Raw genomic sequence first — 21122 nt, 5'->3', positions numbered from 1 at the left:
TCTCACTCAGCACTCCTCTGTCTCCAGTGCACCAGCCACGCCATGGCCTGAAATTCTCCTGCCTTGTTCTGTCACTTCGTTTGCTCTCTGCTCAAATATCACCCTGCAAAGAGGTCTCTAACCGAGCATTCCAGCGCTTCCGTTGCTCCTTAATCTGTTTTATTTTCTTCTTAGCATTTCCTATTGTATAACATTACACGCTGATTAGTAAATGTGTTTATTATACTACTCAACGGTACAATAAGCCTCTATGGGGGCAGTGATTTTATTTGCTTCATTGATCAACCTTTAACACGGAACCTAGCTAGTTGAATAAAAAAATGTGAATTTAAAAAAAGAGAGAAGAAAAAAATCTTACTTCCTGAAAACACCTCTCCTCCCAGTTCGCTTGCACAGATCTCTCTCTAAGGCCATACGTCAGCCACATCGACACTCTGATATGTAAGTGTGCCACGGCCATCGTTCCATCTGTAGGCAGCTGGATCAACGGGACCTCATTTCAGTAACCCTGCTGCAAATACCGTCTCCTTGCACTCCGTAGGAGGCAAAACCTAAGACTGGATCGACTTTCTGATCTGCTTTCTGCATGACTGTACCCACATAATTCATTGTGACTGTAGGCAATAATAGAGTAAATGTCATTGTTTTAAATATTCAGGGGATGGAACTTACAGAACTTGGTGAAAGATAAACTATGGGAGATGAAGGGGTAAAAGATGACGTGATAAATCTATGTGACATGCCCTAAAATGCAAGTGTTGAAGATGATCAGGTTTAGAGTCAGAGGAAGTCACAAATTGAGCTTGGCTATGTGACTTTTTGGTTCACTTGGGAGACATTCGATTGGTACTATTAAGAAGGCATTTGATGACCTTGACCTGGATATATAAATGTGAGAAATTCACAACCAATGGACGGCTGTTAAAGATATGGACGTGCATATGAGACCACAAGAAGGGAGGATAGAGTAAAGATGAATGGTCCAGGCGTCCTGAGGACCTCCGACACGGAGCAGAGGTGGACGTGAGGAAAGCTGCCATTGTGAGTGATGGTTTTAAGGAGAGGGTGAACAACAGCATCACATGCTGCTCAGAGGTACAGTGAAATGAGACCCCGAAAAGATCTATTAGATTTAGTGACGTAGATATCACTGGGGTCCTCAGAGAGAAATCAGAATTTATTGGGTTAAAAGCGAGTGAGAAGTGAGAAAACCAAGACATCCAGTGATGCGCAGAGCAGAAAGAATAATTTCCAGCACCCCGTTAGAAGCGCAGGTACTGGCTTTAGGTAAAAGGAGCGATACCACCACCCATACTAACATCTGAGAAAGAGAGAGATCTTGTGCAGCTGCGGGTAGATTTGCTGACTTCGTAGCCTGACAACGAGGGAGTTCCTTTGCGTTGGTTTTAGTTTTCAAGAAAAAGGAATAATTTCCTCTGCTGAGAGTAGGGACCAAGACGTCTGGAAATGGGAACGCAGTCCTAGTATAGGAGAAATGAGAAAGGCTTACGATAGTTATGGAAAGGGGAAAAGTCAGCTGCCCAGAGGTTCACCGCAATGCAGAGGTGACAGCCTTTCTTGAATCAGGCCACTCTACCCATTTTCACTGCCAACAATCTAGTCGAAGCTACCAAGTCCTTCAGAACTATGGCAAGAGACTGTCTCCCTGTATGCTCTTTGACCCCTGGCTAATTTGTTCTACCCGGTACAGCCAGGGAGATATCTGCAGAACGCAAATTTGACATTTATATTATTCTATGTGCAAAACCCTTAATGGCTTCCTATCATCCTTAAGACCAAAATCTTTAACACAGACAGTGCGATCATAAAAAATGTATCATCCAACCCAGGAGCCTTTCGAGATCGATAATGCATACCATTAATAATTATGCTGGAATAGCTAATGCAGAATAAGACCACCCGGGGCAAAACGGGGTTGAGTGGCACCCTACCTGTTAGATTGCACCTGGCTGAGCCTCATGCGTCTCGGGTCTTCTTTCGCATCATGTTATCCCGAGCTTCCTCCTACCCAGATAGACAATTCTTTTTGTTTTTCTTGTACACCCGTCTCACTCCCACTACAGGCATTTGCACTTGTTAGTCCATCCACGAAAGAATGTGTCCCTCTCCCGACTCATTGCTGTGAAAACACCATAAGTTGAGTGTTTTTATTTTATTTTTTTTAAAGACTTCATCACGTACAATAGTTGCAGTACAGGGAAGTACAGGTGAGTGTTCACCAGCCAGGAGCTGGACTACTACCCCCGAGTATGCTAACCCACAGAAGTGACAGGTTTTCACAAACGTGTAAGGATAACCAAGATGCCTCCTATTGGTCCTTGTGGCCAGCAGGGAACCATGTACCCCATGATACTCAGGAAGCCAAAGTGAGACATTCTAATAACAAATATTGAAAGAAGCTGTAGTAGTGTCCAGTAAAACCTTTAGATTTATAAAAATGTTATAAATGGGACAGGGGAGTAAAATAATGAAGATTTTTTTTTAAAAGTAATATCAGTCTGTGGTATTAAAAATCGGTTAGTTGAGATTATTTAACTTTTACCATATCTGATGCAAATTTTAACCGATTATAGAGGGTCTGATTCCCTCATTCCCTTCACAGCTCATTTTTCAGATGCCAGCTCAAGGATTAATTGTCACTTTCTCCAGGAAAACTTCCATGACCATTGTTCTTCATTCTTTGTCCATTTTCATAGTAACATGCAAATATTCATCGCAACTCAGTTTTAAATTATACATACATTAATTTAAATATTTCAATGGAACTTTTTCTTCTGGACTAGAACATAAACCCAACGAGATCCAGGACCACATTTTTCTTCTTCCTGTTGTATACCCTACCCAATGCTTGGCATGTAACAGGAACCCTAATAATACTTGTTGAATAAGTGAATGAATGATCATAAAAATGTGCTTGGACAAATCCTTTTACATATGTTTTAAATGTATGTTTTGATATAATGACAATCTGTGCTGTTATTCCAGAGTTGACCATGTGATCACACATGAAAATTATGAAAAGAAACGGCGTTTGTTTTCTGCAACCAGGACTTAAAAAAAAAAAGGATCATAATATTGATCAATATACATTAAAAAAATAAATTGGACATGCATTCTTTCCTGCAGTCAGCAATGCCGTAACAAAAATCTAAGAGTAAATATCCATTTTTCCCCCCTTTTTGGTCCTGGCTGCCCGAGGTGATTCCCCGTGATTCTGAGGTCTTGACAAGAGGGAGGTCAGTCCTCTTTTCTTGAACAGCCACTTAAGTCCACCTCCCAACTCCGTCTCTCACTGGGCCCTCACGCTCCGGGTCTCTGTGCACCTCCCTTAATCCCACAGGGCTAGGCGCCACACAGCCGGGGAGTGCGCCTGTGCCCACTGAGATCGTTGAGACTGCCCGATCTCACACCTGCTCATCTCGTCTCATCCTTTCCTTCCCTCAGAAACCACTTGCCCAGAGCTCTTTCTCCCCCTGCCATGGGACCCACCGAGGTGCTACCCCCGAGTGGCCCTGCACAGTGTTCTGTGTTCTCCCCTGGGAGTAACAAAAACAGGAAACTCTTTCCATTTTCTCCCACTCAAGCTGAATCTGGCCTCGCCATACCTCACTCAGGGTACAGTTAAAACAGATATCCTGACAGCTTCCTCCTGAGACACCCCGGCTGGACCCATCCTGTGTAGCTGCTCCCTCCCGGCTGTTAATCCTCAGGAATTGTGTGAGAAAATAAACATTTTTTTTTTTAACTTTTGGCTGCCTAGTTTTGGGGTAATTTGTTGTGCAGCCAATAGATAACTAATATCCAAACTAACATTCTTCAAAATCGTCATGGTATTTGGGCTTTTCTCCCATCTCTGTCAAACCGGATTCCATTTGTCTGAAGGCTAATTTTCTCCAATCTCTTTCTCCCTCCCCCTCTCTCTTCATATATATGTATATGCTCCAGACAGACAAATATATCTGGTAAGAGAATTATGCTTCTAATTCAGTTCATGTTTTATAAATGATATCTTTGGAAATGATTCATCCATGCATGTGCCTCACAGAGTTTTACATAATCAAAACATTTTACCACAGTTCAATTCCACCACAGTTCAATTTAATGAGTTAACTGAGTGACAAGTGTCTTCCTCAGATTCTGGCCAGAACTGCTGGAAATATGAAAAAAAGAAATGTACACAATGCGTGGTCTCAAGGACATAAGAGTTTAATTATGTAGTTCTCAAACTTTAATTAGTAAACTTGATAAAAATGCACACTCTCATGCCCCATCAAGGTTCTGATTAAAAAGGGATCTCTGGTGGACATAGAAACCTATGTTTTTAAAATGATTCTGAAGGCATTTTGGTGCAAATGTAAACTAGATAACCCTTTGAAAAATGTTCTATCTTAAGATACACATAGAATAGCTATTTAGAAGTTAATTTTTTTTTTTTTACTATCAGAAGAAGCAAATCTAAATTATGTATCATTGGATTACTTAAAGATAAATTACATCACCGACAATGCAATGGTAAGACTGCAGATCTGTAGTGAAAAAACGCGGGCTCTGGTCCCAGTTGTTGATCTGTCTCTTTCTCACCTTGAACAAATTAGTTTATTTTGCTGGGCCTCAGATTTTTCACCTGTAAAATAAAGGAAATGGATGAGATGTTTTCTTAAAATATTCTCAGTCTTTAAAATGAGACAAATTCAGAAAGCGAGTTGCTAGACACCGGTGTACTATTTTTGTCACATTATCCTAAGATATGATATTTTCTATCCTGAATGTCTCTTCCTCAGTGTTTTAGTACAATACTTTGAGTTAATCATATGTCATTCACATGACTGTTAAAAAGATTAAGTGAGACAAAGTATGTGAAATTTCTTTTTAACTATAAAGAGCCCTCATTGAGACTGGCCTCAGTTCTGGACTAAGGACTTTCTCTGACTCTTCTCAAAGTCCCCAACTGCCCTCAGCAGTTACTAATACTGCAACCCCATTTTTACAGATAAGAACATCTATACTCAGAAAAGTTATGTGACTGGCCCGAGTCTTACAGAAACTTACCATACAGCCTCAGAGCTTGGATTCAAACTCGGGACCATGTCACCCCAAAGCCTGGACATATCCATACGCCTGTAAAAGCTGACACACACCAGGTGATCATGAGTAATGCCATTATGGGGAGAGAACCACTCTTTCTTCTCCCTTCTACTCTGCTATTTTTCTAAAATTCCCTGGTGACAACAATCACTTGATATGCCTGCCAAGAACCCCAAATTCCTGACTTCATCATAGCCCCCGGATCTGAACTTTCAGCAGCTGGAGTTATTGAGGGCCTTTGGTGATTCTCATGATCAAGAACTTTTGGAAAACATGGTTCTGTCCACCTATTTTCTATCTACTATGTTTAAAAGGACTACCAACGAAAGCGAGGATTTTCACTTTGCATTTTGGGTTGACTGAATCCTCTCATAAAAAGCTCTGGCCCAGGACGAGGCGTACGCCAACAGCATGGCCTGTCCTTTCACACTGAACCTTCCCAGTGGTCTGCTGTGCGTCCAGCTGCGGGGAAAACAGCTCAGTCTCATCCCCAGTGGTTGCTAGATAAATAGCTGAATGATCATGTTTGTTGTTTTTGAATTCTCTCTATCTATAGGAAGTCTCTGGCTAGCTGTGCCGAGAAGCCTGGAAACAGGTCAGCAAGAAGGAGTTCCAGGATTCCTCTCTGCAGCAGTCAGCCAGCTTGCTTCGTGCCTGGCTGGCCTCCAGGCATTAGAACAGAGGGGTGCAGCTCTGAAAAAATGCGCACATCCCAGAGATTTCTTGTAACATTTAGGTTTTTATCCACTCCTCCAGCTCCTGAGTAGTTTTCAACCTCCCATCCTTATCACTTTAAATGTGCTTTTGAAAACAATGGGCAGTAGGATAGAGAGGATCCTTCAGATATTTAAATATCATTAAAAAATGATTAAAATACAGAAAACAATCAAAATAGTAATTATACCTATTATGTCTTTTCATAAAACCTTTTCTGTCTATAACATTAGATAAGTTCCTTTTGGCTAGGAATTTTTGATTTTCCTATAACGGTTTCCCAAACAGTGCCTGGCACAGTGTATTATTGAACATTTAGTGAATTTTTATTGAATAAATTAAAGAAATAAAGTATAACACATTCCTGCAAATATAAATATAATTATTTGGCTGTATCGCCAGTTTGACTATTCTAGATTTAGAAGGGTTGTAGCGTAGATAACTTAAGAGAAAGAATAATACTTTTCTCTCCAGCATTAAAATGGAAGTTGAATTCCTGGGGCAGAGTTGGGCTAACATAAAATCAGGAAATTAATTTTCAGTGCATCCTGCTTCTAAATCAAAAGTGAAAATCTTGCCATTTATGATCTGAATCCACCTCACATATTTTATTTGGACTTTACAGTGTTTTTTTTTTTTAAATTAAGCCATTAAAAAATCAAGTTATTTCACATACACACAAAAAATCCAGACTTCCAGCTTTCCTTGAAAAAGGGCTATCTGGCTACATGGGTCCGTGAATTGCACAAGACAACAATCAACTCGTTGATGTCACACACACACGGTTTCTAGTGAGACAACATGGTGCCATGGTTAGTGTGGAGCTCGTTTAGAGGGTTACAACAGGAAGTCTTTTGCACATAATCCCCACTCAGTAAGTGCATCACCATCAACATCATCATCAACGTGATAATTATCAACGCTGCATAGACCTATGACCGTGGTGGACCCCTGAAATGAATATGGTGGCATCTCCCTCCCTCCTTGGCCGGCTTCATCTATAATGTTAGCCAATAGAGCTTTCTGCAACAAAGCGAGTGCTTTATATCTGTGCCGATCACTACTACAGCTATTAATCACAAGTGGCTATTGGACACTGGAAACGTGGATAGCGCGATTAGGGAACTGAATTTTAATTTTATTTAATTTTAATTAATTTTAATTTAACTAGCCACATGTGGCTATGATACTGGACAGCACGGCTCTATAACTTCACTCAAGCACCTTTTTTTTTTTCTTCCCTTCTCTACTTATCAGATTTGTTTTCTGGATCTGAAACTAATTTATGTTCTGTTGTAAGTAGCTGGCAATATGTTAAAAAGGTTATCTCTCTAAGGGCAGTTTGCCAATTTTGCATGATCAAAATGACAGCTAAAAATATAAATTCCTTGCATGGTCTTCCCCATTCTACCCCCATAATTCTAGGGTAGGGCCTCAGATCTCACATTGTGTATTTTTAACAAGCACTTCTAGGTGATTCTTATAATCAGGTAAATTTAATAAATTCTACCAAAGGAATAACTTTCGAAAAAAGGGTAAGAAAAAGGAGTCAGCATATACTGTGCGATGCTAGGCATTTCCGAATGACATAAGCCACCCTCTCATCTCGCCTTCCACCATCCTGCCTCCCACCTCAGACGCTACCGTCTCAACTACCTGTCATCCAATCTACTGCTTAGTACGCCTCTCAGGGGAGCGCGGCCTTGCGATGCGTCATTATATAGTAAATACTTTGTAGGTCTGAGCCAGGTCTGTCCTCTTCTGACAATTGATACCCTAAGCTCACAATCACCAGCCCCTGTAGCAATGCTTGAACTGCCTGGCCCTGAACCCCCTGTCACTGTGAGTCGCGACGGAACATTAACTCGTGACATAAACTCGTGGTGAGGGTTTGCTGTGTTTGGTCACATCCCCATGACGGATATGGTAAAGTTGAATCTAAAGAAAAGAGGATAAAGAGGTGGATGCGCAGAAGCAGAGGGAGAAGTGTCCTGGGCGTGGACTGGCTGAGGAAGGGACCTCACTTCCAGTGGCTTTCCAGGGGGGATGTCTACTGAGGAATGTGCGACAGCACCCAGGGAAGGTTACTGACTGACGTCATTCGAAGGCAGTTTGTCACATCAGCTCCACGGCTAAGCTGTCACTGTTTTCTGGGGATTTCATAAAGAATTGCAAGTTGGTCCCACAAGGACCCAGGACAAACTCCTCTGCTATCTTCTGCTTAAAAGATTTGCCCACAGAACGTGCAATACAAGTTCCGCTGTTCCTAAGTTGCCTAAATTTCTTTCCCGTTTTATAAATCCTACTTACCTCACTGTCGCATGTGCGCGTGAACAATTAGCATGCAAAATAATGAAACTAGCTGCAAAATATGTGTCTCTGGGTTATTTTGCAACACCAACTCATTCCCAGTCAGTCCCTGAGCTCCTGCCAGCCTGAGGATGTTTGTCACATTGCCAAATGGTCCCTCAGAGACAAACCCCTGGGTGTGTAGGGAAGAAGAGGAGGATGAGTCCTTGTTTTAGAGCAGCGACTGTCAAGTGTGGCATGCATCTGAGGAACGTTTAAAAGGTGCCCATCACTGGGTCACACACACATAGAGTCTTATCCGTAGGGTTGGGACAGATTTGAGAAATTGACATTTTTAACAAAACCCTAGGATTTCAGATACTGGTGGTCCAAGAATTTTAATCCAAAAATCACTGTCCTGGAGGAAAAAATTCAGATAATACGAAAGGTGGTTGGAGTGTGCCTGTGAGTGTGTGTGTGTGTGTGTGTGTGTTCACCTGCGTGTGCATAAAGGGGCATGCTTAGTTTTTTTTTTTTTTTTTTAACACTAGAAGAGCATTTCCTATAACCCTAAAGTCACTTCTTCCCTTTATTGTTTTTACCAGAGGCCCAGCCCAGGGTATTACAAGAGGTGAAATCACAGGTTTAGGTGTGTCTTTGGTCAAGTGAAGAGAAATGGGCCCGGTGTCTGGCAAACAGCAGAAAGCCATGTGTGAACAAAGGAGGAAAGAGGAGGCTCTGGGGTTGACGGGCACAAGGTGATCGAAAGCCCAGGGGATAATTTAGAACTTGATTTAAACAATTACCGACGATCTGCACATAATCAATTTTTGGAATCAGTGGGCTAGGACGGGGTTTCTCAGATTCAGCAGCATTCACATCCTGGGCGAGGTAATCCTTTGCTTGGGGTGGGGGTGTGGCTGCCCCATGCTTTGCAGGATGTTTAATAGCCTCTGGGGCCTCTACCCAGTACATGGCAGCAGTCCCCCATGCCTTAGCTGTGACAATCAAAAATTTCTCCAGACACTGCCAAATGTCCCTAGAGGCAAAATGGCTCTGGAGTTGAGAACTATAGTGGGGTGGGGGGCTTGGAAAAGCCCCATCTTCTGCTCACCTTGTAAGTTTCATTTTGTCTAAAATTTTCTTTCACGGTAAAAAACCGTATATACGCAGAGGTGGTAGCAATAAAGCTTCTCATTTATGAATACGAGGCTTTAGTGCGCTTCCGGGGAAATTTCTTTCCTCAGAATCTGGCTTTGGTATTTTAAAATTTTTATAAATCCAGTTACTGTCACACAGGCTCGTGTGCAGCTGGATAAACACACTCAAGGAGCACTCTCAGTCATATCTTCATTAGCGACTCTGCGGGCAAAATCCCTGTCATTTTGAGAGGCTGTGTATTCAAAGCAATTGCACAGAGTTCTTCCAGATTCTACTGCCTGCTCTAAATCTGTGGTTTTGTCTTTATTATTGGTGCGGTCTATTACTGCTGGCCAATCGTCCAATAAAATGTGCAGTTTAAGTTTGGTGTCTTTTTCTGTACAATTACAGCTGCCATCTTCCCCAAACTCTGGAGCAGACACTGGTTCTAACGGGGCTCATGGATCACTATGATACACATTTCATCTGGGTAACTGGTTCAAGAAATCTGCATCTGAGCTGTTACAGCCAAAACCATAATGAGTATGCTAAGGGAGGAATAACGAAGTCATCCCCAGATTTGAATGCCCATTCTCTGAGCAAGCCCGCGCATTAGAGATCTGTGCCTGGTCAGATGCCGAATGCATAGTGATTGGTTCTTGGATATCTTTGCCCCAGTTATTAAGAGTCTACCAGAATAACATCATGGACAAAAGATTTTAGTTGAAGGACTTTATGTGGTATCTTGGCTTGTTTTATTGCTTGTGCTTTACCTCTCTAGAAGGCGATGTGGTATTTGCCTTATGTTCTAAGGCTCAGAACGTGAAGTTACCTATCTTAAGACATACAATTCTTCCAGAAATTCCCCTTAAAATGTTGGCTGACTTTCCAGTCTTAGGTGTCATTTGAATTAAGTCATTTTGAGACATAGTTCCAACCACTTACTGAGCAGTAACCAGCTTCTCCAAATGGTTGGGAAAAAAAATGAGCTTCTGATTCTGCTCTTTAGACAACCGTGAAAAGAAATTAAGAAAGGAAGGAAAGAAGGAAAGAGGAATGGAGAAAGGAAGACAGTTTCTTTCTTTGGGAATCTAGTCTAGAAAGTGTCATCTCTGTTGTCAGTAGCATGGCTGGTGGTTTGGCTGAAAGACATTCAAATAGAGAAAAAAGATTCTCATAAGTGCTTTGAAATCACGAGTAAAATCTCATGTAGACTTTAGATCTTTTTATGTAGCTGGAAATCCCAGAGCGATAGACTGTATGGTTCTTCACTTATATTAAAATAAGATACAGCTCCAGGATTCTGAATTTAGCAGCTGTTGGTATATGTGTCTCTTGCCACACTCATAAAGGTTTTTAACGTACAATAACATAACATATAGCTCATCCCTCTATGGTTGGATGCATTATTTATAACTAACTAACTTTGTGCCATCTTCATGTGTGGAAGGAGCGATAATTGGAGCTATCCATTTTTAGTTCACAGGAAACAAGACTCTCTTCATTTTTCATAGTGCCATTCACCTTCGACCCTCTCTGCCAAAGATAAGAATTGTTCAGCCGTAGCCCCTGTTTTATTTCAGCATACTCACAACTGGGAGATGCCGCTGTTCAGTGTGAATTAGCCTGAACGCCGACCTGAAAACGCTGAGGTTAGCTGCATCCCATAGCTTCAGTGCAGATTCATGGGGTAAAACTGAAAGGCCACGATGTCTGTACCTGGATCCGTTCATCTGTAAAGTGAACATGATCACATTGACTTTAATAAATTTGGAAAAAAAAATAGATCGGATGGAGGTTAAAATATTCACCCGGCAGATGTTAGTGCTCATAACTATCTGCATGGTTCACCTTGTCTTAAGCATCATGAGGCACTTGGGGCCCATGGAATAAAAGGACCCCACCCACACATTTTGTTCTGAGAAATAGTCTGCATATTCATTCACTGTGTTTACGAACACGAATTCCTAGGCAGTTTCCATAGTGCTTTGCAGAAAATTATAGGAATCTCTGCAGGTGGGCCCTTCTTTTTCCCAGCTCTACTTTCTCCTTAAAAATGAGGCTGGAAGCCATCGTGGGTCTCATAGGGACAATCCAGACATTTGCAGAAGTTCCATCTCTGGAGTTCAGAGGAGGATCCTTGTTTCAGAGTGAACCTCAGTGAAGGAGGCAACGCTCTACGTGAGCCCAACTGTTAAAAGCTCATTCCAAATACAGAAACAGCACTTACGAAGGGGACTGAGTGTGCTCGACTTGGAAGAGCTCTGAATAGAGCACAGGAGTCAGCCACGTGAAATATTAAGCATAAAACAAATGATCGAAGGGCTGAGCGCAGATACAAATCATAGGGTGCCGGAGTAATTCATTCTGACTAGGGAAACCTAGGAGGTATTTACAGAGGAATTTAAGCATCTGAGATAAGATCAGCATGCTTAAGAGAATTTCAATAGTCAGACAAATTTCAACTAGTAAGTGGGGGTGGTTGGACAGAAGATGCTGTGCAGTAAAGAACGGGATAAGCAAGCACAGTTACGGAGGTGCTAAAGCAAAAGTAGTTTTGGCCTTTTGGACCGGGGTACAGTTTCGAAGAAGACAAACGGCAGAGTGATGAGGCATAGAGGCCACTCTTCACCTCCAAAATAAATTATTTGAAATTAATTGTTACAAACGGTCTACTGTTTGGTTTTACCAGGTGGTTTTACCACCAAGACACTCATTTTTTGATGAACATCTGTCCATTTTACCAAAATGAGATGAAGTAGGAAACTGAGGCATCACCAATCCCAACTGGAGATAGACTTGTTCATTGACGATGCTTCATATTTCACTGTATTTCTATCATTACTATGTTATTTCTGATAGTTGAGGTCAGATCTTGGGTTGGCTTATTCCAGAAATGTGACCTCAGGTACCTGAGAAGTTTAGTAGGTCTCAGCTGCTCTAGGATTTCCAAACCCTGGAACTGCCACATGCGTCCCAGTAACCGAGGCACAGGGTCTTCCCCTGTCATGGGTCTTTACCGAATTTCTATTTCCGTTTCTTTAATAAGAAATAGGTTCCTTTCAACTGTTTGTCCCATACCTCCCCATATTTATACTGCCAGAGAAATTATTTCAATCAATAAAGCTGATTAATCTTTTTTGTTTCCCCCCGATCTTTAGCATCTGGGCCCCTGAAGTCATTCATTCTCATATTACTCTGGTATACTGATTTTGCTTTCACAAATGACGGGAACCTCAGCCACACTGCCTCTCATCCCTTCCCTCTCAGTCCTCGCTTTTCCTCACGGGTGATTCCTGACTTCCCACAGCGTCACCCCGCCGCCCCCGCTTCTTCCATTAGTAATCATGCCCAGAACCTGCTCCGTCTTCCTCTCCCGCTATAACCAAAGGGTAAACAGCAGGACTCGGGCAGCGGGCAAGGTGTTCGGACACTCACTCCCAAGTTGCCCGCGTTGAGGATCGGATGGTCCAGGAGCGCGCACCCGCCACTGCAGCTGAGAACTGGCGCGCCTGGAGCCCGCTCGCGATAAGGGATTGGGGTGCTCGGCTCCGCCCGCGGCCCCATCCCTGCCTCGTTCCCGCCCCGCCCCTGTCCTGCAGCCCTCATCACCCTGTCTCTCTGCCCCGCCTCCGGCACGGAGGCCCCGCCCAGTCCCCCCGCCCCATCTCGATCCTGCCCCGCCCCCAGCCCCGCAGTCTTCATCTTCCTGTCTCTCTTCCCCGCCCCTGTCCCCGCCCTCGTCGCGTTCTCGCCCCGCCCCCGGCCCAGCAATCTTCATCACTCTGTCTCTCTCTGCCCCGCCCCCGCTCGGAGGCCCCGCCCCCGGCCCCGCAGCCCTCCTCACCCTGTCTCTCGGCCCCGCCCCTGTCCCCGCCCTCGTCTCGTTCTCGCCCCGCCCCCGGCCCCGCAGCCCTCCTCACCCTGTCTCTCGGCCCCGCCCCAGGTCCCCGGCCCTGTCCCCGCCCTCGTCTCGTTCTCGCCCCGCCCCCGGCCCGGCAGCCCTCCTCGCCCTGTCTCTCGGCCCCGCCCCAGGCCCCCGGCCCTGTCCCCGCCCTCGTCTCGTTCTCGCCCCGCCCCCGGCCCGGCAGCCCTCCTCGCCCTGTCTCTCGGCCCCGCCCCCGGCCCCGCCTCGGCCCCGCCTCCGTCTCGTTCCCGCCCCGCCCCCGGCCCGCGTCGCCGTCTCTCGCCCTCCCCTGGCCGCGCGGCCGGAGCTGGCACGAAGGAGCGGCGGCGACGGCGGCATCGCGGCTTGGGGACGCCGGCGCTCCGCCGGACACGGCGTCCCTGAGAGCGCCCGCCGCGCGCGGATCTGCCTCCCGCCGTCCGAGGCGGCCCGGGACCGTCCAGCGTTCCCCGAGGGCGGGCGCGTCCTCACGGCTCGGGGCGGGCGACCAGCGCGGGGCCGCAGCCTGTGGGATCGCGGGGGGCGCAGGACTCGGGGCGCGGGTCGCCCTGCGCGGGACCGCGCGCCCCGGCCTCCTGTGCGCAGCAATTTTCTCGAACTCTCCCTCTCTGGCCTCACTGGGGCCCGCCGCTGCCTGGAGACCCTGGTCCGGATCTGCCGAAGGTAAGTGGACTTGGCCATGTAGGGGTCTCATGTCCCCAAACGACAGCCAGAGTTCGGGGGTGGGATCGGAGGGCGGGGGCGGCGTGGTCGCAGGAAGCGCATGGAAAAATGCAACAGGCGGGGCGGGTCGGGCAACTCCGAGCGCTAACGCTCCCCGCGGAGGAGTCGGGCCCAGGACTGAAACTTGGGTAGGCTCTTCAGACCCGCAGACGGGCCGCGGCGACGCTGCGCCCCAAGTCTGGCTCTGAGCGCCCTCTGGTGGCGTCTCGCGAGGACGGAAAACGAAGCTACAGGTGACAGCGGGTCGGAGCTGCCTTTCTGGGCTCCCACGCCTTGTCGCGATTTCTCCTTTGAGGGAAGTGACAGGTCTTAGTCCCCACCTTCTGATCTCATGAAAGCTAAACCTTCCACTGGAATCAGAGAAGGTCCTTTCCACCTTCGCTTTTTGTCCCCGGATCCATCTGCGACCAAAACAACAGGAATGGTAGCAGGGCTCATCTCTGTGTTAACGGCATTTGCATAAAAACATGTTAAATGAGGAAAGCAAGTCATAGTTAAGATAAATACTGTCGGAAAAGTTAGATCTTGCAGCCGCTTGAAAACAAGAATCACTTGAGCTAACTTAGAGTGCACTTCATAACATTTTATTGTGATTCTGAAATTTCTGTCAACATTGAAATCATCAGTTTATATTCACTCCTAGCATACCTGTAGCCTCAGAGAATTTCTGTTTTTTTTTTTTTCTCCCACCAGAAAGGAGTGTCATGAAAAAGGAACAGAAAAAAGACATCAGTGTTGGTGAGAGGGGAGTTTTCTTTCCCAATTGGTGGTTACTTCATGATTGGAAGAGAAGTACCTAGGTGGCTGAAGAGATTAGAGTCTTCTAGTTGTACAGATGGCAGTGATAAAAGAAGACAAGAAAATGCTTTTCCCGGGTCATCATAGCATTGATGATGAGTAAGAAAGCCCGAAAAAGACAGATTTGAAATGAGGGAGAGAATTTTGAGTTTTTTAACACCAGGTAGGACTGTGAACACTTGTTGAGGATGTTTTTCTCCCAAAATGGAAGAAGAAAAAAAATTCTCAAAGCAAGAAGTGTAAAGAGTTGAGAGGAATACACAAGAGGAATCACGAGCGAGCCCACTCCAAGAATTTGTCTTCGTCACCTTCCCTGGGCAGACACGCACAGGGACATCCCACGTGTACGGTGGTTTTATCGCCGGTCATGGTTTATCGCCGGTCTGGTTTCCTATTCCAGGAATGACTCCTTAATCTGGATTTTTGGAACACTTTTTTTTTTTTTTTTAAACAGTGTGTGTTTTGACTCTTCATGTTAGGTAGATTTCATGCAAAGGAAGTAAATCTTGGATTAATTCATATTATGGTTGACTCCCTGTACCACAGTTTGCTGTGCGATATGGAAAAACTAGAGGTTTTAACATTCTTTGAAGCTTTATTGGAAACAAGACTGTGTCGGGGACACAGATACACAGTGTAAGTTTTCTCTTTTTGGCAACTGTCCTTGCTTTGAATGAGCCGAATGTCAGCTGGATTTCACAGTGTAAGCGATTTATAGTCTTTGTCTTATCAAGGCCTTAAATGTATGTTTTATACTAAGCAGATGGGAAACGCATTAAGCACTCTGTCTGATGTGAATGCCTAAGGGAAGGAACTCCCCGATGGATCATGGCGTTAATGTTTACAGGACATTTCTTATTTTTAGCATTAGTGATGTTTGCTTTCTCTACTTTTGAGGAATCTGTAAGCAATTACTCTGACTGGGCAGTTTTCACAGATGATATAGATCAGTTTAAGACGCAGAAAGTGCAAGATTTCAGACCCAACCAAAAGCTGAAGAAAAGTATGCTTCATCCAAGTTTATATTTTGATGCGGGAGAAATCCAAGCAATGAGACAAAAGTCTCGCACAAGCCATTTGCATCTTTTTAGAGCTATCAGAAGTGCAGTGACAGTTATGCTGTCCAACCCGACATACTACCTACCTCCACCCAAGCACGCTGATTTCGCTGCCAAGTGGAACGAAATTTATGGTAACAATCTGCCTCCCTTAGCTCTGTACTGTTTGTTATGCCCGGAAGACAAAGTTGCCTTTGAATTTGTCTTGGAATATATGGACAGGATGGTTGGCTACAAAGACTGGCTAGTTGAGAATGCACCGGGGGATGAGGTTCCTGTTGGCCATTCCTTAACAGGTTTTGCTACTGCCTTTGACTTTTTATATAACTTATTAGATGACCGTCGAAGACAAAAATACCTGGAAAAAATATGGGTGATTACCGAGGAAATGTATGAGTATTCCAAGGTTCGCTCCTGGGGCAAACAGCTTCTTCACAATCACCAAGCTACTAATATGATAGCGTTACTCACCGGGGCCTTGGTGACGGGGGAAGATAAAGGATCTGAAGTGAATTTATGGAAACAGGTTGTAGTAGATGTGATGGAGAAGACAATGTTTCTATTGAATCATATCGTCGATGGTTCTTTGGACGAAGGTGTGGCCTATGGAAGCTACACAGCTAAATCGGTCACACAGTATGTTTTTCTGGCCCAACGCCATTTCAATATCAACAACTTGGATAATAACTGGTTAAAAATGCACTTCTGGTTCTATTATGCCACCCTTTTGCCAGGCTTCCAAAGAACTGTGGGTATAGCAGATTCCAATTATAATTGGTTTTATGGTCCGGAGAGCCAGTTGGTTTTTTTGGATAAGTTCATCTTAAAGAATGGAGCTGGAAATTGGTTGGCTCAGCAGATTCGAAGGCACCGACCTAAAGATGGGCCGATGGTCCCCTCAACTGCCCAGAGGTGGAGCACTCTTCACACCGAATACATCTGGTATGACCCCCAGCTCACCCCACAGCCTCCCTCCGAATACGGCACTGCAAAAATGCACACATTCCCTAACTGGGGTGTTGTCACTTATGGGGCTGGGTTACCAAATACACAGACCAATACCTTTGTGTCTTTTAAATCTGGGAAGCTAGGGGGTCGAGCCGTGTACGACATAGTTCACTTCCAGCCATACTCCTGGATCGATGGGTGGAGAAGCTTTAACCCGGGACACGAACACCCAGATCAGAACTCATTTACTTTCGCCCCCAACGGGCAAGTATTCGTCTCCGAAGCTCTCTATGGACCCAAGCTGAGCCACCTCAACAACGTGCTGGTGTTTGCCCCATCGCCCACGAGCCAGTGTAATAAGCCCTGGGAAGGTCAACTGGGAGAATGCGCACAGTGGCTCAAGTGGACCAGCGAGGAGGTCGGCGACGCCGCGGGGGAGATCATCACCGCCTCTCAACATGGGGAAATGATCTTCGTGAGCGGGGAGGCGGTGTCTGCTTACTCTTCAGCGATGAAACTGAGAAGCGTGTACCGTGCTCTGCTGCTCTTAAATTCTCAGACTTTGCTAGTCGTTGATCACATAGAGAGGCAAGACGATTCCCCAATAAAATCTGTCAGTGCCTTCTTTCATAATCTGGATATCGATTTTAAGTACATCCCATATAGGTTTATGAACAGGTATAATGGCGCCATGATGGACGTGTGGGATGCACACTACAAAATGTTCTGGTTTGATCATCGCGGCACTAGCCCCGTTGCTAGCATACAGGAAGCAGAGCAAGCTGCCGAATTTAAGAAACGATGGACTCAATTCGTTAACGTCACGTTTCAGATGGAGTCCACGATCACGAGAATCGCTTATGTCTTTTATGGGCCGTATGTCAATGTTTCTAACTGCAGATTTACTGACAATTCCAACTCTGGTCTTCAGATTTCTCTTAACGTCAATAATACTGAACACGTTGTTTCCATCGTAACTGACTACCACAACCTGAACACAAGATTCACTTACCTGGGATTCGGTGGTTTCGCCAACGTGGCTGATCAGGGCCAAATCACCCGATTTGGTTTGGGCACGCAAGCAATGGTAAAGCCCGTGAGACACGATCAAGTTATTTTCCCCTTTGGATTCAAATTTAATATAGCAATTGGGTTGATTTTGTGCATTAGCTTGTTGATTTTAACTTTTCAGTGGCGGTTTTACCTTTCTTTTAGAAAGCTAATGCGATGGATCCTAACACTTGTTGTCGCCCTGTGGTTCATCGAGCTGCTGGATGTGTGGAGCACTTGCACGCAGCCCATCTGTGCAAAGTGGGCAAGGATGGAGGCCGGGCCGGGCACGCAGTCTCTGTCTGCCCCTGGGCCCCACGCCCACCTTCCCGACGTGGTCATTACCTCACTTCCGGGTTCAGGAGCTGAAATTCTCAAACAGCTTTTCTTCAACAGCAGTGATTTCCTCTACATCAGGGTTCCCACAGCCTACATTGACATCCCCGAAACTGAATTTGAAATCGACTCATTTGTAGACGCGTGTGAATGGAAGGCATCAGATGTCCGCAGCTCACATTTCCGTTTACTGCGGGGCTGGCTGCAGTCCTTGGTCCAGGACACAAAGCTGCACTTGCAAAACATCCATCTGCATGAACCCAGTAGGGGTAAACTGGCCCAATACTTCACAGTGAACAAGGACAAAAAAAGAAAATTACGAAAAAGAGAGTCTTTGCCAGAACAAAGAGGTAAAATGAAAGGCGCCTTTGACAGAGATGCTGAATACATCAGGGCCTTGAGGAGACATCTGGTTTACTACCCAGGCGCACGGCCTGTGCTGAGTTTAAGCAGCGGGAGCTGGACCTTAAAGCTTCGCTTTTTTCAAGAAGTTTTGGGAGCTTCGCTGAGAGCACTGTACATAGTAAGGGACCCTCGGGCGTGGATTTATTCAATGCTGTACAGTAGCAAACCAAGTCTTTACTCTCTGAAGAGTATACCAGAGCGCTTAGCCAACCTGTTCAAAGTAGATGGAGGTAAAGGCAGATGTAGCTTAAATTCAGGCTATGCTCTCGAGTATGAAGCATTAAGGAAAGAATTATCAAAATCCAAGTCCAACGCGGTCTCCCTGTTGTCTCATTTGTGGCTGGCAAACACAGCAGCAGCCCTGAGAATAAATACAGATTTGCTGCATACCAGCTACCAGCTGATCAAGTTTGAAGACATCGTGCATTTTCCTCAGAAAACCACTGAGAGGATTTTTGCCTTTCTTGGAATCCCTCTGTCTCCTGCTAGTTTAAACCAAATATTGTTTGCCACTTCCACGAATCTTTTCTATCTTCCCTATGAAGGGGAAATATCACCAAGTAACACTAATGTTTGGAAACAGAACTTGCCTAGGGATGAAATTAAACTGATTGAAAACATCTGCTGGACACTGATGGACCGTCTAGGATATCCAAAGTTTATGGATTGAATGCTGCAGGTCAGCAGAAATTTGCACTAATACTTTCCCACCCAATTTGTGGACATGAATTAGAAGAGTTTGTTTATTCTTGTACTCTGTGCGTGCATGTATGCGTGTGTGTGTGTGTGTATGTGTGTGTGCAGTTATTTGCACAGAGATTATTTTAAAAATAGGCACCATATTTGGCCTAGCAGGATTTATTTTTATGTCATCACTTTCTTTGCCTTTGTCTCCGAATTTTTTTTTTTTTTTTCCTGCTAAAAAGTTTCCACTACAGAGGTGAAGTTATACTGTGGTCAGAGGAGAGGGGAAGATTTTAAAGGTTTTTTGTTTAACTCTCCCCTTCACCCGCAACTGTGCTGATGTATCCTGGAACCTCAAACACTGCTGAAGGCCTTGCAATTGTTGCTCTCCCCAAGCACCTCTTACTTTCGAGATGGACTACAAAAGCTCCTTTCTAAAGAGTTCCAACACAATTATCCTGCGCCCCCCCAACCCCCCCCCCCCAAAAAAAAATCCTTTACCATGTATACTGTTCAGCGATTTCGCTGGGGAAACGGTGAATGCTCCTATCAGAACTCAGAACTGTAGGATTCCTTCTGGAAAAATACAGATGGAAATACAGAAAGGTCAGGATCAGTGACCTGAAAAGCCGCCTTCAAGTTTTCTACTTTGAAATAATAAGGAATCAGTCTTTGAATAATTTGGATGCCAAGGGCTGGTGGAGTATTTTCGACTTGCTTGTCGACGTTTAAAACGCTCCTTTCTCGTTTTTTGTTTTTTTGGGTTTTGTTTTTTTTTTTTTGCCTACTGAAAGCTCCAGCTGCTTGCCGTCACCCCGCTCCCACTCTATCCTTTCTGTCACTGTCATGCAAAACAATCAGTAGTTACTAATTGCTAAACTCCTGGTATTTGTGGGGAATTTTTCCCCCCTGTTGATTAATTTTGCATTAAAGCCTGACGTAGACGTAGAATCAAATTTCTTTTTGTGGAATTATCACTGTATGACTCAAAGGGAGCAGTGCCACTGCCGCCAGTATATTTTTTTTTTTTCCGGACTGGAAACAGAATTGGAAAACTGCCTGACTTCTCTTGCATCCCTTTGAATGAGTTACAGACTGCCAGTGTCTGCAAAAGTTGAAGGCAAATGGGAGATGATGTCAGAGGCATCTGTTTGCTTTACCATCTGCATCTCATTATAAATGTAGTCGTTATAAAATGTGGTTCATTTTATTTTGGTAGGCTCCGAAATCAAAATGCTATGCCATTATAAGCCAGTGGAGTAATTACAATGTATTGGATGAGAACTATTAGGCAGTGTCTGCGACTCGATGAAAATCTCTGTACAGATTGCAGACTTCTCCCTGATGTTTCAAACTGTCGTTCCCCCAAGCTCTCTAACACTTGGGAGTCTGTCATTCTGACCTAGATAAAAGTGGTTCTTTCTCAGTAGTTTGTTATTGTGTCAAAATGTGCCTCCAGAGTGATAAAACCGTGGATATGTTGCATTCCAGCTAAACCTAAGTCGGCTGTCATTTTTTTCCCCATTACCATGTGGATGCAGACCGTTCCTCCTCCCCCATCCTTGCTTCCTTCTCAGCACTTCCTGCTTTTTCTCTCCAATGTCAAAATGAGTGAAAATCATATTAACCTACGTTGAGAGGGCAAGCGAAGACCCGAATCCACACTATTATTTTCAAGGGAGATTCTTCTTCCTCTCTCGGTCATCAGCACACATGTAAAATCACCACGTGGATCATACCATTTTTCCATCACTGGTCAGAGTCTCGGTGTTTGCTTTCAATTCCCACAATGTGTGATCTCGAATGAGATCCAGTGAAAAGGCTTGGGGTTGGCAGTCATATAAGGTCTGATCGAGGTAAGAATTAGATGCATGTGCAGGTAACCAGGAAGATAGTAGAAGCTGTAGCACTGCCTTTAACACTGTATGGAACATGCCCACAGGTGGAAGGGAGCCAGGTTCAGT

At 44.8% G+C, this 21122-nt stretch overlaps 1 protein-coding gene and 1 long non-coding RNA gene across 3 annotated transcripts; one reads left to right on the top strand and one right to left on the bottom strand.

The window, feature by feature from the left end:
- Positions 1 to 2148: 2148 nt before the first annotated feature.
- LOC107502650 lies at positions 2149 to 12746 on the bottom strand. Of its 2 annotated transcripts, none has more exons than XR_001595049.2 (4): positions 12688 to 12746; positions 10842 to 10982; positions 5071 to 5148; positions 2149 to 4645 (listed from the first exon to the last, which is right to left on the bottom strand). It is a non-coding gene; the product is annotated as an uncharacterized LOC107502650 (long non-coding RNA). The 2 variants fall into 2 exon arrangements; XR_001595050.2 differs by having other exon boundaries at positions 12608 to 12728.
- Positions 12747 to 13672: 926 nt separating this feature from the next.
- On the top strand, positions 13673 to 19637 carry DSEL (dermatan sulfate epimerase like). Its single transcript, XM_016130063.2, has 2 exons — positions 13673 to 13819; positions 14573 to 19637. The coding sequence occupies exon 2, from the start codon at positions 15506 to 15508 to the stop codon at positions 19142 to 19144; it is 3639 nt and encodes a 1212-aa protein (XP_015985549.2). The 5' UTR covers positions 13673 to 13819; positions 14573 to 15505; the 3' UTR covers positions 19145 to 19637.
- The last annotated feature ends 1485 nt before the right edge of the window (positions 19638 to 21122 follow it).

This window comes from Rousettus aegyptiacus, unplaced genomic scaffold (genome assembly GCF_014176215.1).
Source record: "Rousettus aegyptiacus isolate mRouAeg1 unplaced genomic scaffold, mRouAeg1.p scaffold_m13_p_12, whole genome shotgun sequence".
In the NCBI taxonomy this organism is placed as follows: Eukaryota; Metazoa; Chordata; class Mammalia; order Chiroptera; family Pteropodidae; genus Rousettus; species Rousettus aegyptiacus.
Note: the sequence above shows the minus strand (reverse complement) of the source record. Positions and strands in the feature narration are given on the sequence as shown.